Source organism: Cervus canadensis, chromosome 1 (assembly GCF_019320065.1).
Source record: "Cervus canadensis isolate Bull #8, Minnesota chromosome 1, ASM1932006v1, whole genome shotgun sequence".
NCBI classification, from domain to species: Eukaryota; Metazoa; Chordata; class Mammalia; order Artiodactyla; family Cervidae; genus Cervus; species Cervus canadensis.
In genome coordinates, this window is record NC_057386.1 from 63,422,449 (window position 1) to 63,440,919 (window position 18,471).

The 18,471-nt window shown below is 43.5% G+C and overlaps 1 protein-coding gene across 3 annotated transcripts in view; it reads right to left on the bottom strand.

The window, feature by feature from the left end:
* The window catches only part of TMEM131L (transmembrane 131 like), a 170,865-nt gene that overhangs the window by 78,184 nt on the left and 74,210 nt on the right, over positions 1–18,471 (bottom strand). For 2 of the 3 annotated variants that reach the window (XM_043484277.1, XM_043484267.1), the window contains exons 4-7: positions 6,858–6,926; positions 2,596–2,719; positions 1,436–1,552; positions 500–610 (exon numbers count right to left, since the gene is read on the bottom strand). In XM_043484277.1, the coding sequence (XP_043340212.1) occupies positions 500–610; positions 1,436–1,552; positions 2,596–2,719; positions 6,858–6,926 (421 nt within the window). Of the gene's footprint in view, positions 1–499; positions 611–1,435; positions 1,553–2,595; positions 2,720–6,857; positions 6,927–8,091; positions 8,118–18,471 lie in introns of those variants that run through there. The other variant, XM_043484287.1, reaches the window with a different exon arrangement.

The following is an 18,471-nucleotide window of genomic DNA, read 5'->3' on the forward strand; positions in this document are numbered from 1 at the left end:
AGGTGGGGAGGGAAGATATTTGCAGGAATGTCATTAGTGGTGACCAGGGAGGGTCTGGCTTCCTGAAAAGCACTCTGGCAAGATTAACAAGCTATACAGAACAGTGCAGTCTTTAACTACAGAATCCTTTTTACAAAATACACCCCAATGAAATAGGTAGTCCAAAAGAAAAACAAAGCTGTACAATACGTACACCATCTGATGACAATAATGAAAAACTGGACACACTGCAGTGCCCAACAGGACTATGCAAACTATGAAACAGCAACACCATGAACCACGCCGCCGTCACCAAGAAGTGTACGGACTCCTCTGACACTCTGCACACACATGTTATTTCCGTGTGTACCAGGGTTTTCCCCAAAAGCAGAGCACGTTAAAACTCCCAATTCTGACTATGTGAAAAGAGCTGTTGGTCCTCTCCATCAGACACCAAAATGTAGCGGCTACAAAGCTGGGTGTTTACCAGCATTCAAAATAAACGTACTACTAAAATCACCTGTGTTTGCGAAAGCTGAACGCTCTGGACCTGTGGAAGCAGAAAGTAAGCATTCGGAAGCTGCTCTGCAGACCCTTTTGCAGAGACTCTGCGAGTACCAATTCCAGATACCTGCAGAAAAAGAAAAAAAAAAAAAAACTGAGTTTCGAAACACATTTGACACAACACTGAAATACTTTTCCAAAGGAAATCTGTGTTCATCAACTTGGCCTTCAAGACTATTTATCCAGTTATTATACTCATCTCTGTCTACTTAAAAAACTGCAACAAAAGTTGCTGTATTTAAGCTGAGTGTTTCTCACTGTAGCAAATCTTTACAGAAATAGATAGCTTTTCTGATATGGGACAACAGTTGAATGGAATTCAGGTAGACTTAGCCACAAAAATGCTAGATCTTGGCACTTAAAGATGTCACAGACACCACTCAAGATAAAGATTTCTGACTGTTTTTGTGAACAAAAACAAAAAGACTCCTGTCCCTTGCCCCCCTGCCATAGCTTTGCTACAACAGGGAGCCCCTGAGGACTGGCCTCCAAGCCCACAACCAGAAATAGTCCTCAGCCCAGGAGAGGAGGGGGCAAGAGTCTCAGAAGCGCTCAGAGCCCCCAGCCCTGGACTGCTTGAGGTGGAGGTCGTGAGCTCTGAAACCCCACTGTATTTTACACTAGAAAACTATACAGCGCGTTTCTCTGTTTTGTTCCAATACCCTTTCGAGACCCAAGGTGCGTTCCAGCCCTGCACTCTACAGGGAAGACAGCTGCCCATGAGCAGTGCAAAGAGGCAAGCTGGTGAGCTGAGCATCAACTAAGCAGCCTTATGTTTGAACGACACAAAACCAGGTGGCATCATTTCCAAAAGGCTTTTTTTCCTTTAATATCCAAACACCTTCATTAAATCAGCAGCCAAATTATATGACCAAAAGAAAAAGCTACTTACATGATAAGAGAGGACTCCATGTGAGGAGGTATTAATAAATAAAGAACTTTCAATGCTTCCTTCTTCAGTGGGTAAGAAAATAATTCTGAAGGAAGTTTTCCCCATTGCTGGAATTACCTGAAAGAAAGGCACTTCTTTAGCCACTTGGAATGGCCCTTCTTTGACAAATTATCTTTCACAGATTTTTTTTTTACAATTCCAGATATTGGCATATTCTTGCACCCTTGATTTATACATATCATGGATCCCTGAGAATATCCAAACAGATCAACACCCAAAAATCTAAAAGAAAATATCAAAAACACCGTGGACTTAGGGCAAGACTGCTCTCAGCCCGGCTGGAGTCACATGCCCCACATCTTTCCTCTCCCCTTCTCTTTCTCATCCTCGTGTTCAAGGGCCAGTATCTACACGGTTCCACCTCTACTTAAGTAACAGAACCACCAGTGTACAAACATGCTGCTGCTTAATAAAAGCCAGGGACAGCGTTCATCTGGACAGACTGCCCAGATCTGGACAGATCTGTTCATCTGGACAGATACCAGGCTCCCCCTTACACCACCTCCTGAGTCCCAGTATTGATTTTAAGAAACGGTATCACATAAACATAGTAAGGAAAATAAGTAAACTCTACTAGTAACCTGGATTTTCATTAAAAATTAAAGGTAAAGTGAATTACTAAAATTAAAACTATTAGAAGACTAGAGTTTGGAGCTCTGTGTTGATGCAAATAAGCTTCACAAGGAACCACTCGCCCTCTCTTAGTCCTATACTAAGAAAACAGTCTAGTAGGCTGGCCAGGTTAAAAGATCACCACTATAAACTTGACTAGTTACTACATGCTTCAGCATTTGTAGTTATCATGAGACAAGCAATATTAAGTTTCTTTAACCATGAAAAAGTCACACTGAATACACACGCATTACCACCTAGTTTCAACTCTTTAAACTTTTCTTTCCACGTCAGTATCAACAGCCACAAAATTATGAATATGAACAACTGAAAAAATAAATGCTAAAGCAAACACACAGAAGGAAAGAGCTTGGGTAGCAGAAAACGGAGAGACAGGCAGCAGAAAGTAAAAAAACTGCAGGCCAAAGAAAGCAAGAAAAGCTGGCAGCCCGCCACAGCTTAGCTTCCAAGAGCTGGTCCACACTCACCCTGCAGTGAACGGGAGGCACATGGAAATGTCTCGCAGCTGTAAACACAGAATTCACCACAACCTCACTCTCCCTGCTTGGGTTGTAAGCGTAGAGAATCTTTGCTGCAGGCTGTCCCAGAAACCTAGGTGGGGAAGAGAAGAAAATGCAAGGGTTAGAAACAAAATATCCATCCATTCATCCACCCATCAATACATATACACAATCTAACACAGAAAGCTGTTGATCTTCATTAAAAAGTTAAAAACAATCCTATTGCTAATAGAATAATCCTACTGTTAATTCTATCCACAAAGAGTCCAAAAAACTTTTTTAATTCTTTCTTTTGTAAGACATTTATGCCAGCCCATAGCAGCATCCCACTGATTTTTGTATTAGAAGAATTCAACCCTTCTAGGCCATTATTAAATAGGCTTCCCAGGTGGCGCTAGTGGTAAAAACACCTGCCTTCTAATGCAGGAGACATAAGAGACTGGGGTTCAATCCCTGGATCAGGAAGTTCCCCTAGAGGAGGGCACAGCAACCCACTCCAGTATTCTTGCTTGGAAAATCCCACAGACAGAGAAGCCTGGCGGGCTACAGTCCAGACTCGCAAAGAGCCAGACACGACTGAAGCGACTTAGCAAGCACAGGCTGTTAAATGCCTGCAAAAAACACCTAGAGGGAACTAGGTACCTGTCTGACATGGGTCTCTAATTTGAATGAAAATATATTTAGAAAAGAAACTGTACTCATAGAAAAATCCAATTTTCTTAGGGTTCATTTACTGAGTAATAAATTTAAATAGACTTTTGGGGGGAATGGATTTTAACTAGCAAAGAGACTTTATTAAGTCTTATAAAACGAAACTTAATCATTAAACACCATTCTTTTGAGAAAAATGAAAACTGCAGCACTTTCAGGTTTGGCTCTTATCCATTTAAATCATGAGTCTTTCAAAAAACTTTAATGAAAGCTTTGGCTCCTCCATCCAAAATATGCACACAAAAGTTTTATATATACTTTCCATGACCCTCACAGTAAGAGTTTCTGTTCTTCAGCAAACACCCTAATCAGGAAACCCTGGTGCCAAATCTTTTCAGCAAGATCTCTGTCTAGAAGGCGGTCTCTCACAAAGAACTGCAAGAGGAAAGGGACTGGTTTCTGGCCTACCTACCTGGAGCTACCTGCAAGATTTCCTGGAATCATTTACTCTGATCCCTGCTACCCAATACCGAAGTCATCTAGTTAAGCGTTGTGATAAATAGACAGCCAGTAAAAACTTCACTGAAGTCATCTCTCTAGTTTTAACACCCTCAGTGGCAGAGACCCAAATAGACAGTTCTCATCAGTATGGCCCAGAAATAAAACTACATTTCTAAATTCAGCAAAAGACCATCTACATTATACTTGTGCTTCTCTGATTTTGTTCCAACTTCTCTGACATTAAAAATGTGTGCTTTAGGAAAAACTAAATGCATACTCTTTCTCTTACAAACAATGGGGTTTCCAAAATACTGTATTTGCCATCAATTCCTTGAAGTTTTTCTTTCAACTTTTCCTCCTACTTTTCATCACAAGTCTTAACTGAAAGCTTAATATGTTCAATATGTATTTTAAAAGTCCTTAACAACCAGTAACAAATAAAATATATATCAGTGTGATTAAAACTTTGATTTCTTTAGAGTGTTCTTAAATAATGCAACTAAAAATTTTCTGTACTATCATATATAGCAGGTCACCTCAGAAAGCCCTAGGTCAGGAGTACTGGGCTCCTTTCTGCCTTTTTCTTCAATTAAATTAAATAAAAACTTCCATGATTTTAGGTTTTTCAGTGAATAATCTGAATCAATCAGCAAAGTTACTAATACTTATCTCATTCACATTGTTGCATATAAGACTTTTAGTTTCAAAAGATACAAATGTCTCCAGAGCAACACAAAACTGCCATGTTGCAGAGTCCAGTAGCTATGTCCCCCAGAAACCTCACCAGACCTAACAGAAAATGCTGGCCAAAACCTAGTTACCACTGTGCTATTTTTATCCTATTTTTTTTTTTAAACTCTATTTTTAAAAGTGTCATGAGGATAAGAATTTCCTTCACAAGTGACAACTGGAAGATACTCTATTAATTTAATACTACAAAAGAATGGTTAAAATTTCTTATGAATGATTAGCACTTTTAATCTCAGGACCAGAAGAGTATTAACCCTTAAAATAAACCCTAAGAAGCAGGCAGAGGGTAACAAAATAACATGATCCTCATTCTGTATCCTAGAGAGAAACCAGAGCTGTGAGAAGGGATGAGGTTTGCTCAAGGTCAACGTCAAAATAAACAATAGCAAAACTTGACCTAGGGCAGAGAAGAAATGAGGAGAACGTGCTGGTTAAAGTGTGTCTAATGCCTGTAAATTGGGCCATTTGTTAGAAGTAAGATAAAACCTGACTAATTTTTTTAATGCTCTGATTTGGGCTGTATTTTGTTATCATTGAATGACTGTTTTAAACTTTAGCAAAAAATAAGGTTCCCATAACCACATCCTAGATCTCAGTTATGAGAAAAATAGCATAGCACATACTGGCTTAGAAATCAAGATTTACTGCCACTTCTAGTGAAATAACCAATAACCTTGGGGAAAAATGCATTATTTCTCAGCACAAACATATGAGCATCTATAGTACATGCTCAAATATAGATATATTTGGAAATAATTCTCTCTGTTTCAAATAACACCTATCTCCACTATCCTTCCAGGATTGATATAAGACTCAACTCACAAGAGAGAAGATTGTATTTTAGAACTGTAAACTACTACATAAACAAAACTGAATCATCCAAAGGTGATTCAAGTCTAAAACTTAGTAACCTTTTCAAGTCGAAAACTTTAAACATTTCTTTTCAACATGACTTAACAGCTATCAGAACCGGAAACTGATGTGCAGAGCTAAGGAACATATGCAGACAACGCATACACCCGTGCATGGGCACTGGCGGCAGGACTTTTATATTGACAGAGTAACTATACTTACAGGCAGCCAGTGTCCCATGAACTGGAATTGCTATCACAGTCTAACTGTATTTACTACTATCCCTCTTACGGTATCTACCAATCTATAATATATAAGTAGGTCCTGCATTAAGAGTTCTCTTAACCATACTTTGACAGAAGCAAAATAATCTCTTGGAAATTGAAACTGATGAGGTTTTATTATAAAATCTCATCCTTTACTTAAGAGTAAAAATATAAGAATTCAAAAACAAAAAAGCAGACGCCTAGAATTTTGTAAAATCAGCAAGTTCCCTTTGCACTTTTGTCACGTCTTCCTTTTAAACACTCTCCTTAAAAAGTTCAACAATGTACTCCTAAATTTAAAATTCATTATTCTTCACTGCAGCTCTGATCTTTTGATGATCAGAAGGAAATGGAAGAAGGATACCAGATGAATGAAGGACACACCAGGAGAGCACCACTAACTCGCCCCAGATGCTCTCCCAACACCATGGTTACTTCACTCAGATAACTTTTTTTTGCAACTCAGAAAAGTTCTTCATAAAGCTGATGTTGCAGGATGCTAAAACAAGCAGAGTTTTTAATCCTGAAACACTCTTTTACTTCCCCTTGAAACTCTACATGAAATTGAATCTATCCACTACAGCAAAATTCTACATCCAGTGAGTCTAACACTTCACATCTTAAACTTCACTGCAACCAACATGAGTCCTAACGTTCCCTCCTGAGAACAACTTCATCCTTCTCTTAATTTCTGAGTTCCCAAATCAGTCCCTCAACTGACACTCAGATCACCCCCTTCATCTCATGGTTCTCAACAAGAGGCACTGTAAGGAATTACAGATTCCACTCTGTCTTCCCCACCTGTTCCCAAAACCCCAATCACAATAACTAATGCATGTACAATTTTGAATCCCAAAGCACAAGGATCAGTAAAAACAAGTGAATAAGTGAATCTAATTTTAAAAATTCAGAAACCATTGATATGTAGAGTTTTTCATTAAAAATAACCTGCTTTGTTTCAGAAAAACAAGGATGTAATACCACAGACTTAAATTATAAGACATATTTATTAAAAACTAAAGAAAGGACTAAAACAACTCTTATACTCTCCTTTTCACAAGAAAGTTCCTTTCAACAAGTTCTAGGAACAGTTATCTCTTGATATTATCTATTTAAAATATATTCAGTATCATACATACATTAAAAATATCCTGAAAGTAAATAGTGTAAGTAATAAATTGCTAAAAATTATAAGGAGAAAATACTTACTGAACTCCAAAATCTAGAACTGATGGCTGAAAATGTAAGCCTTTTCCACTAAATAGCTTGTCTGAGAAGCTAAAAAGAAAAGAAAACACAGATTACAGATTAACTTTTGTTTGTTGTATGCTTTTGTTGAATGCCAAGTTAAGAGGCTATACACTTAGGCTGATAACTCTCATAAGATATAATTTTACCCCCTAAAACATGAGTTTGAGCTAGATCTTAAATGGTAAAATGTTAATAGCTAAATTATTTGAAGTCTAATATAATTCTATAGCTGCAAAAATTTAAGTTGCCAACGTGTGTCTGACTCTTTGCTACCCCATGGACTGTAGCCCACCAGGCTCCTCTATCCATAGAATTCTCCAGGCAAGAATACTGGAGTGGGTTGCCATTTCCTTCTCCAGGGGATCTTCCCGATCAACCAGAGTCTCCTGCTGCACTGGCAGGCGGATTCTACTGATGACTACTGAACCACCAGGGAAGCCCAAGATACTCTTAGATTGTGGTTAATACACAGCTTTTATAAGCATTCAGATAAAAATGGAGATAGATTTAATTTTGAATGGGCTTCATTTCTCGATGAATTCAGGAAACATATCTATTTTCACAAGCCCCAAATCAAGAAAAAACACAGGGATGGGAATTGAGGGTAGGGGGCTGGAGAGGGAAGGAGCTCTGCCTTCTACTTTCATCAGATTAGTTATAACAGGAAAAGGACTGGGAGCAAGGGTTGCCCCTTCAGACTGAAATCATCACCAAGGCTGTATCTTTAAGATTAACAAATCAAATAAAATATCACACAGCAGGTCATATTTTGAGCAGTTGTTAATCATTATTATGATTTCATTTTCCTTCAGAATCAAAACCCAGATATTAATATACCCAAAAAGACACATTAAAAATAAGCCATAACAATATATATGAATAAAGACATAAAATATAAAAACTACATACAAATATATAACATATATAATATAAAATATGTGTGTGTATCAAGAAACTATTAACTGCCATATAACTTTTTAAGTAATTTTTTTTAATCCGTTTTAAATCTAGCAGTGTGTACATGTTAATCCCACACTCCCAATCTGTCCCTGTCCACCACCTTCCCCTCCGGTGTCCATAACTGTGCTCTAAGGCTGTGACTCTGCTTCTGTTTCGTGAATATTAATAAGTCCATTTGCATCATGTTTTTAAGATTCCCCATATATCACATATTTGTGTTTCTCTGACTTACTTCAGAGTCATACAACATCTTAAAATCCATGTATTCCAAAAATACTTAACTTAGAGAAGCTCCTAAATGTAGCACACATAGCTGTTTTCAAAGAGTCAAGTTCTCCCAAATAACAATCTTTCCACTGTCTCCTCCCACCAGAAGCCCGGCACCGAGCACAATCCAGAGGCTGGAGTGGACATTCGCGTCCCACACCTGCCGGCCCACAGCACTGCTGTGACCTGCGGCAGGCCCGGCTCCCGCCCGTCCTGAAGGCGCCAGAGTGCAGAGACCAGAGACCCCGTCCACACCCTCAGCTCCGGGTGAGCCCTGGCTGCAGCCTCTCTTCCCTCCCCTCTTCTGACTGGACCTAAGCTTCCCTTCCTCCAGCCTCTCTCCTTAGAGCCCCGTCTCGGTTCTCTTATCTGTGTCTCCTTTGTTCTACATCCAGCATCACCTCTATTAATAATAAAGGTGACACTTTGGTCTCCCCTCTGCCAACTCTTTCCTTGTGTCCATGTCAAGAGGTATCTATTTACTGGGTGCTCTCAAAGCCTAAAAGGCCAGGACTAACTCCATGATTTGCTTGCAAAAACAGGCCACAAACACATCCAGCTGCCTCCAGAAATGTTTTGAAAAGCCACAGGAGGCCAATGGTCATAAAGAGTTGCCAACATCAGATGCACCAGAGTCACCCCCACTACAGACCGAGCTGGCCAGGGCTCAGCATTCAAGAAAGAAAAGAAAACAGGCAACTTCACATGCCAAAAATTACCTTAGAAAAGTCAGGCTAATGTGTTAGTAAAAAGTAAAAGAGTCAATGACAGTCTATCTCATGCCTCGTATACTGAAGGTGAATTTATCGTCAGATTTCGCACACAGCTTCTGAATGAAGACGAGCTTTGGAGGATTTAAGTAATTCACCCAAGATCACATAGCTACTGAGGAAGAGCCAAAACTCCAATGCAGATCTGTCTGGCTCAGAAACATGAACCCTGTATGGAGTTCAAGTCTATCCAAGTTCCTGTGACCTCCCCAAGGAACCAAGGTAGTCTCGCCTGCCAGGAGAGGAAGAGGCTTTGGAGCCATGACTATCTAGTACCGAACGAACTGGTCACTTAGTATCCGTAATATGAAAATGACAACAGTGTCTGCCTTATAGTTATCAAGAGGTTAAAATGAAATAATGATGTCTTTGCGTCATGCCTGGCACATAACGCAATACCTATCAGATCGTGTTACTAAGAGGATGACTCTCATATAACAGAAAAGGCAATGGCAACAGATGGAGAGACCATCTGTTGAGCTTGGAGCAGAGAGGACCCTGGGATTTAGAAGTCCCAAATGGAGAAGTAATTACCTGTGAATAGAACAAGTGAAACAGAAACCTGGGCTGTCTTATACCATGAGTTTATGAAAGTGCACAATCAGGAAGTTCTTCACACCCAATAAAAATAAGACATTTAAGGGTCAACCTAAAGCAAAAGCGTAGAAACAGCCATAATTTCTCTAACTTCAAAGAGGTCAGAGATCTTAGAATGGAGAAGTAAAACCATGTCAATATTTCTTCCAAAAGTCACAGAACAGATACATCTTTCTCATTTGGTCAGTTTTAGCTCAACTTACTTTTACAATCTGGAAACTGGATTAAGTTACACAAGGAGATGGTGGGAAAGGACAGCCCACTTTGCACCTATAGCAGGAACACGGCACAGAGCCAAAACAGAACAGAGACTGCAAACCGAGATGGGGCTCTGGTCATGGGCCCCCTCGTCCACCCCCACTGCTCCTGCAGACGTCCACTCCCTGCAAAGAGCCACCCCTTCCCTCCGCTGCAGGACATGTGGACAAGGAATTCCACACACGCTTTTTTGAAAGAATATCTTTGCCTAAGAGTATTTGACTTTAACTTCTCTTTTTTAAAAAAAACTTTGGCCATCATTTATCTCTGTATATAAAATAAAGAAACACAGTTCAAAAAAGTGGCTAATATGAGAGGGAAAAATTTGCCTGGAAATGAGAAGTGAATGAGAAGGTCCCAGCCAAGAGCTCCTATGTGACACAAGGCTTGTTCTCCTCGGTCTCCTCCTCAAGGGGGATGGGATGGGGGTGGGGGCGGGGGGAAGGGATGGGTGTGCCAAGATACTTAGAAAAGGGTTTAGATGTAAATTACATCCTAGGAAAATTATACCCATCTGCCAATATCAGGCACACCCTTTAAAAAATTCAGCCCAGTAACAGGTATAAAAATGAATTACCTCTAAGCAACTGTTCTGGCCATTCACAGATGTTACCTCACCAAGGTTCCCGACTTGGGAACGAGCATCAGGGCTCAGGGGCTGGTTCCAGTCTAGCAGCCCCCGGGTTCAGAGCACCCGGCTGCACGGGGTGGGAGGCGCAGCCAGCTCAGAGGAGCCCCCCCTCCAGATCATGATGCAGGGGGCCAGGCTCACGTGCCAACAGGCAAAACTCACAGGTCAAGCCAGTGCAAAGACAGGGAAGGAGAAACTTCCTGCAAGAGTCATGAAAGGCTTCCGGACTGAGGCTCCACGGACAGCTATCCTGGAGGTGCCTCCAGCCAGGCCAACAGCTTCAAGAAGCACCGGTCACTCTGGAGAATGCCATCTGAGCAGCTGGGGGCTCCAAGCAAGCAGCAGAGTGCGGAGTGCAGAGCGGGTGCAAGCAGGGAGGATGGAGCGGGCGGATGGGGGCAGCCCTGAGACGGCTCCAGGATCCCGAGGGTAGGAGAAGCACATGAGGTCTGCAGGGCAGGGGCCTGTGCCTGACCTCCTCCTCCAGGTCTCACTGGTCTCTGGGAAAACCGCCGCAGCCCACAAGCGGGTGGGGGCTGCCATCCTCCCCAACCAGGGAGGAAGGAGCCTCACGTTCCAGCAGGGATCTGAGAAACGGTGACTACGGAAGGTGGGGGGGGGGGGCTGCCTGGTGGTCCACACCCCTAAATGGACCAGTTCTCATCTGCTCTGAAGCCCCGCTGACTACAGCCAGCTGCCTTTTATAGCCAAACTCTTTCAATGGGGGGGCAGAGAGAAAGAGCACTTTTTTTTTTTTAGGTCAACCACGACAATGGCTTTAGGCACTGGATGAGGATGAAAAGGTTGCAGCGGTCTAGATGCTGAGGTGTTGAGGAAAAACATGTTATGCTAATGAGCTCCTTCATGAGCCACTTACTGGGCTGTTTTTCTCTTAAGAAGCTGAGCACCTATTCAGATCCCAGAGCTGGGAAACCTCTGGGAAGGTAGGGATCCCTGCACTATTAATCTCGCTGGACCCTGAGCAGGAAATAGGGCTTTCTGAGTCAGCCGCCATCCCCAGGGGTCCTAGAGGAATTCAGTACCGGCCCTCCATGCAGTGGACTGGCACTCGCCCTGTAGGGAAGGAGGAAGCCCCAGCCTCCTGCGGCCCCCAGTCAGACGGGCAGCCTCAGGGCAAGACCTGCCGCCCCCACCAGCACCGCCACCCAGAGGACTCCTGGGACCCATCCGTCCCTATCTGAGGGCCTTCCCTGGAAACACAAATGCCCAGGGCTGCCTGACTGATGAAATGAGTTCTGTAACTACATGAGTTATAACATCATAATCATGGTGCTACCAGTTGCTTTCTGCTTTAAATTTAAAAAATACTTCTCCCCATAACTTTACTAAAAGGGAAAAATATGAAATACACATGCATGTCTACTTAAGTTAGAAATGTCATTCTTCCCGGTAAATTAATTAACTTGCAAGCAACCACTTAAAAATGGAGGCAGAAACCCACATTCTTCCCCATTAAATCCCCACAGAGGGAGAAAAAGTCATTTGGTAGAACATGATTTTCCTAGCTGCTTCTTTTTTTAAATATTTATTTATTTGGCCACGCCAGGTCTGAGTTGTGGCAGAGGGATCTAGCTCCCTGACCAGGGATTGAACTGGGCCCCTGCAGTGGGAGCACAGAGTCTTAGCCATTGCGCCATCAAGGAAGCTACCCAGTTTCTTCTACTAAAAGGCCTGGGCTTCACGGTCAAAGCCGAGGGACATTCTTGGAGCAACACCAACAGCAGTGTATCGGAGGCGCCCTCACTGACAAGGCTTCCCTGGTGGCTCAGACAGTTAAGAATCCGCCTGCAACGAGGGGGGCCTGGATTCGATCCCTGGGTGGGGAAGATCCCCTGAAGAGGGGAATGGCAACCCAGTCCAGTATTGTTGCCTGGAGAATTCCAAGGACAGAGGAGCCTGGTGGGCTACAGTCCGTGGGGTTGCAGAGTTGGACACAACTGAGCGACTAACACTTTCCCTGACAAGAGATCTGGGGTTGTAAGCCACCTGGCTCATCGGTGGTCAAGTCCTCCAAGGCCAGGACCAAAGTCCTCCACGCCATTCTGTACCGTGAGTTGCTGATGACCGTCTCCAGCCACAGAGGAGGTGTTCTTCTCTCAGGGACGACCCCCGGCTCCCAGCCCCATCCTGCCCTGCCCGCCCCAGCGTTTTCACTGTCCCCTTGCCTGCACCTCCTCCTCCGCTTCCACACATGGAACTCACAGTCCCCCACTTGGGCAGACGCCCGGACGCTCCGCACCTGCTCCAACCCCTCTTCGGCCCTTTGCAGTCAAGGTGCTGGTGAACGTACCAGCGGCAGCATGCACGTTTACTGAGCACTTACAGCATACAGGATGCTGAGCCAAGCACGGGGGTATCCCACGGATACCCGTGCACCCAGTGGAGACCGTTACGACACATTTTCACGCCTAGGGACACAGATGTGCTGAGCATTTAAACAACCTGCGAAGGCCCATTTGGTGGCTGGTGGCTGAAGGGGCCTGTGAGCAGTGCCCAGAGCCCCTCCCCATCTGCCTCCCACCCCACTTCTCTCCCACATCCCGCCCCTCCCTCACTGAGGCTGCTCGTGCCAAGGTCACCAAGGGTAACAAGCTGGGACCTGAGTGCTGAGCTGGCCCACTCCCTCCGCCAGCTCCTCCTTCCCAAACTGCCCTTCTGTGGTTTCTGGAAGTCTGGCCCAGCCTTCCCCGCGCCCCCGCCCCGCCCCCGTGGCTGCTCCCGCTCTGCCCCCTCCAGGCCCTCTTCCCCTGCTCACCCCTCCCAGGCTCACCCATCACCAACAGTGTCACGCTCCCATACAGACATCTTGGTTCCTCTCACTGTGCCACATCATCAGAGCTTCCTTTCCCCATTCACAGATTTCACCCCTTCTGGGCTATTTGCACAAGGGCCAGTTCCAGGTGACCCTGGAACAACACTGGGGCTCTGGGGCTCCGCCTCCACACAGTCACAAGTCTGCGTGTAACTTTACAGCTGGTCCTGGGGATCTGCTCCACATTCTCAGTTCTGCACCAGAGTCAACCAACTGTGGCTCATGGAGTCCGTATTTATAGAAAGAAAGCACGTTTAAGTGGACTTGCGCAGCTCAAACTCGAGCTGTTCAAGGGTCCGCCGTCCTAGTTTCAGTGGCCCTGCTTGCAGCCAGGGGGCCAGCATACAGCCCAGACTTGGGTGGATTCACCTGCCCGAGGCGGTGCAGCGGGCGGTGGGAGGCGGGCGGTCCAGGGTAACGAGGACCACAGCCACGGGGTGGGCAGGGGGTCCCGGGGTCATGAGCACACAGCCAGTGGTGGGCGGGGTTCCCAGATAACAAGCACAGGGACCACGGTGGGCACGGGGTCCCGGGGTCATGAGCACATGGCCAGCGGTGGGCAGGGGTCCCGAGGTAACGAGCACACGGACCGCGGTGGGCAGGGGGTCCCGGGGGGAACGAGCCCCACGGCCAGTGGTGGGCCGGGTCCCGGGTAACAGGCACACGGCCCGCGGTGGGCAGGGGTTCCCGGGCAGTCTCCTTCCAGGACACACTCTGGCTGTGGGTCTAGCTATTAAGGCCCCTTTCTGCTTGTTTGTTTTCTGAGCCAGGTTCTTAAGACTTCCTCGAGATTCTGTCAGCTGCCCAACATCTCTTCAATAAATTCCTTTTCTGCTTAAATCAGCCAGAGCCGGTTTCTGTGGTCTGACTGATTCATTTCCCAAGCCTGTGCATCTGTGGCCTGGACTCCTCTGAGCTTCTGACTCTTGTTTCCATCTGAGGCAAGGCTATCCTGCAGATGCCCCCACCCTGAGCTCAGCATCTTCCTTGGTCTCCCCAGCGGTTCACAGCACTGTCTGCCCGTCCTGGTGGGCGACAGCCAACCCGCCCAGCCCAGAGCTCCGCAGCAACGGCGACATCTCCCCGCTTTCTAACTCCACACAGCCAACACTGACAGATACCCTGGGACCCACACGCTGACTCCATGCAAAGCGGTCCCCTCCTTCTGGTCTCACTAGCAGGACCTTACATTCAAAAGTTGTTTGATTTGCACATTAAAGAATTTTAAAATCCATAATTGGATTTACACATTTAATCATATCACAGTCCACATGCTATAAAGAACTCCTTTAGTCAAGTGGTTAAAGAGCCTTGCAAAAACCTATAAAGGAAAAGGCTAGTAATTAGCTCATGTTTCCTATCCCTGGTCCAACTTTCTCTTTATGGCAAAGGATGGCTTCTCATCTATGATTTGAAGATTTTCCATCTTTCCCCAGACTACTATATGTTAAAATAATTAAACATTATTTTTAAACCTGCAAAATACAAAATACATTTTGCACTCTTTTTCAGCTCTAAGACAAGTTAGCATGAAAAAGTAATTCAGTCCTAGATGTCTCCAGCAGTAACAGTCTTGACCAAATGCTACACATGAGCCAAAGCAGAAATTCACACAGACGATAAGTGAATTGGAGACTGGGAATGAAGGTCTTATCCTCCTCCATCACAGGTGGACCAAATACGTTTATGGAATACAGTAGCTATTTTCCAAAAAAAAAACTGACTTCCCAAAGTGCCCAGATGAATTCAGATATTAGTAATCTGAACATGAACAAGCTGTTTTTTCTTAATTGAACTACTGTTGACTTACAATACTGTTAGCTTTAGATGTACAGCCAGGTTATATATATATATATACACACACATTTTTTTCAGATTCTTTTCCATTATAGATTACTACAAGATACTGAGTATAGTTCCCTGTGCTGTTCTGTAAATTTTTGTTATCTATTTTATATACAGCAATGTGTATCTGTTAATCTCATACTCCTGATTTATCCCCTGCCCTTTCCCCTTTGGTAACCATAACAGAAACAGACACGTAGACACAGGGAACAAGCTACTTTTTAAAGCTTATCTATGAACTAAAATGGATAGGAATGGGTGAATTTAATTCAGGTGACCATCCTATCTACTATTGTGGGCAAGAATCCCTTAGAAGGAATGCAACAGCCTTCAGTCAACTAGAGAGTCAAAATGCAGTACTTGGGTAGAACCTCAAAAATGACAGAATGATCTCAGTTCATTCCCAAGGCAAACCATTCAACATTACAGTAATCCAAGTCTATGTCCCAACCTACAAGACCTTCTAGAACTAACACCAAAAAAAAAAAAAAAGATGTCCTTTTCATCATAGGGAATTGGAATGCAAAAGTAGGAAATCAAGGGACACCCAGAATAACAGACAAGTTTGGCCTTCGAGTACAAAATGAAGCAAAGTCTAGCAGACTTTTGTCAAGAGAACCCACTGGTCATAGCACACACCCTCTTCCAACAACACAAGAGAAGACTCTACACACGGACATCACCAGATGGTCAACAATGAAATCAGATTGATTATATTCTTTGCAGCCAAAGATAGAGAAGCTCTGCAGTCAGTAAAACAGGACCTGGTGCTGACTGTGGCTCAGATCATGAGCACCTTAATGCAAACATTCAGGCTTAAACTGAAGATAGGGAAAACCACTAGACCATTCAGGTATGACCTAAATCAAATGCCTTATAATTATACAGTGGAGGTGACAGATAGACCCAAGGGGTTAGATCTGGTGGACAGAGTGCCTGATGAACTATGGATGGAGGTCAGTCACACTGTACAGGACACAGTGATCAAGACCATAATCAAGAAAAAGAAATGCAAGAAGGCAAAGTGGTTGTCTGTGTGACTTTACAAATAGCTGAAGAAAGAAGAGGCGTGAAATCAAGAGAAAAAGGGAAAGATATACCCAACTGAATGCAGAGTTACAGAGAATAGCAAGGAGAGATTAGAAGGCCTTCTTAACTGAACAATGCAAAGAAACAGAGGAAAACAGAATGGAAAAGACTAGAGATCTCTTCAAGAAAACTACATATCAAAGGAACATTTCATGCAAGGATGGGCATGATAAAGGACAGAAATGGCCCGGATTTAACAGAAGCAGAAGAGATTAAGAACAGGTGGCAAGAGCACATACAAGAACTATACAAAAAAGGTCTTAATAAACTGGATGACCATAACAGTGTGTTCATTCACCTACACCAGACATCCTGGAGTATGAAGGCAAGTGGGTCTTAGGAAGCATTATTACGAACCAAGCTAATGGAGGTGATGGAATGCCAGCTAAGCTATTTCAAATCCTAAAAGATGATGCTGCTAAAGTGCTGCACTCAATGTGTCAGCAAATTTGGAAAACTCAGCAGTGGCCAGAAGACTGGAAAAAGTCAGTCGTCATTCCAATCCCAAAGAAGGGCAATGCCAAAGAATGTTCAAACTACCATACAATGCGCTCATTTCACATGTGAGCAAGGTTTTGCTCAAAATCCTTCAAGCTAGACTTTGGCAGTACGTTGAACTGAGAACTTCCAGATGTACAAGGTGGGTTTCGAAGAGGCAGAGAAATCAGAGATCAAATTTCCAACATTCATTGGATCATGGAGCAAGCAAGGGAATTTCAAAAAAAATCTACTTTATTTCACTGACTACATTAAAGTCTTTGTGTGGACCACAACAAACTAGAAAGTTCTTAAAAAAGATGGGAATATCAGACCACCTTACCTGTCTCCTAAGAAACCTGTATGCGGGTCAAGAAATAACAGAACCGAACATGGAACAACGGGTTCAAAACTGGGAAAGCAGTATGTCAAGGCTGTATACTGTCACCCTGCTTATTTAACTTATATGCAGAGTACATCATGAGAAACGCTGGGCTGGAGGAAGCACAAGCTGGAATCAAGATTGCCGGGAGAAATAACAATAACCTCAGATATGCAGATAATACCACTCTAATGGCAGAAAGTGAAGAGGAACTAAAAACCCTCTTGATGAAAGTAAAGGAGAGTGAAAACGTTGGCTTAAAACTCAACATTCAGAAAACTAAGATCATAGCATTCAGTCCCATCACTTTATGGTCAATAGAAGCAGAAAAAGTGGAAGCAGTGACAGATTTTCTTTTCTTGGGCTCCAAAATCACTGCAGATGGTTAATGCATGAAATTAAAAGACACTTGCTCATTGGAAGGAAAGCTATGACAAACCTAGACAAGCATATTAAAAAGCAGAGACATCACTTTGCTGACAAAGGTCTATATAGTCCATACTATGGTTTTTCCAGTAGTCATATACGGATGTGAGATCATAAAGAAGACTGAGCGTCAAAGAACTGATGCATTCTAACTGTGGTGCTGGAGAAGACGCTTGAGAGTTCCCTGGACTGCAAGGAGATCAGAACAGTCAATCCTAAAGGAAATCAACCCTGAATATTCATTTGGAAGGACTGATGCTGAGGCTGAAGCTCCAATACTTTGGCCACCTGATGTGAAGAGCTAACTCACTGGAAAAGACCCTGATGCTGTAGAAAGAATAAAGGCAAAAGGAGAAGAGAGGCAGATAATGAGATGGTTAGATACCATCACCGACTCAATGGACATTAATTTGAGCAAACTCCGCAAGACAGTGGAGGACAGAGGAGCCTGGTGTGCTGCAGTCCACAGAGTCACAAAGAGTCAGACACGACTGAGTGACTGAACAACCAACGACACTTTAAGCAACTTGGGGGAACAGAGGATGAGAAGGCTGGATGGCATAATCGACTCAATAGACACTGAGTTTGAACAAACTCCAGGAGACAGTGAAGGAGAGGGAAGCCTGGCATGCTACAGTCCGTGGGGTCACAAAGAGTCAGACACAGCTGAGCGACAGAACGACAATAAGGAACTTGGTATATAAACATCATTTCTTTAAACAAAATAATTTTATTTCCTAACACATGGAGAAACACAGATATCCAATATATACTTATCTTACACATTTATTCACAGACGACTTCCAAAATACAACTGTCTTGATATTTAAGCGAGAATTAAATGTTACCTTAGTTGACATGAAAATGCTTTTGGATGGATAGCAGTATGAATATACTGGATTGGTCACAACAGAATTTGATTAATTAGATTGGTTCTATAAATTTAAAGCTTGCAAAAGCCACTACTTTCGCATATAATGATTTTCAGACAAATAGCATGTAGCAATTCCAGCTTGTATTCCAGAGAAACGTCCTTA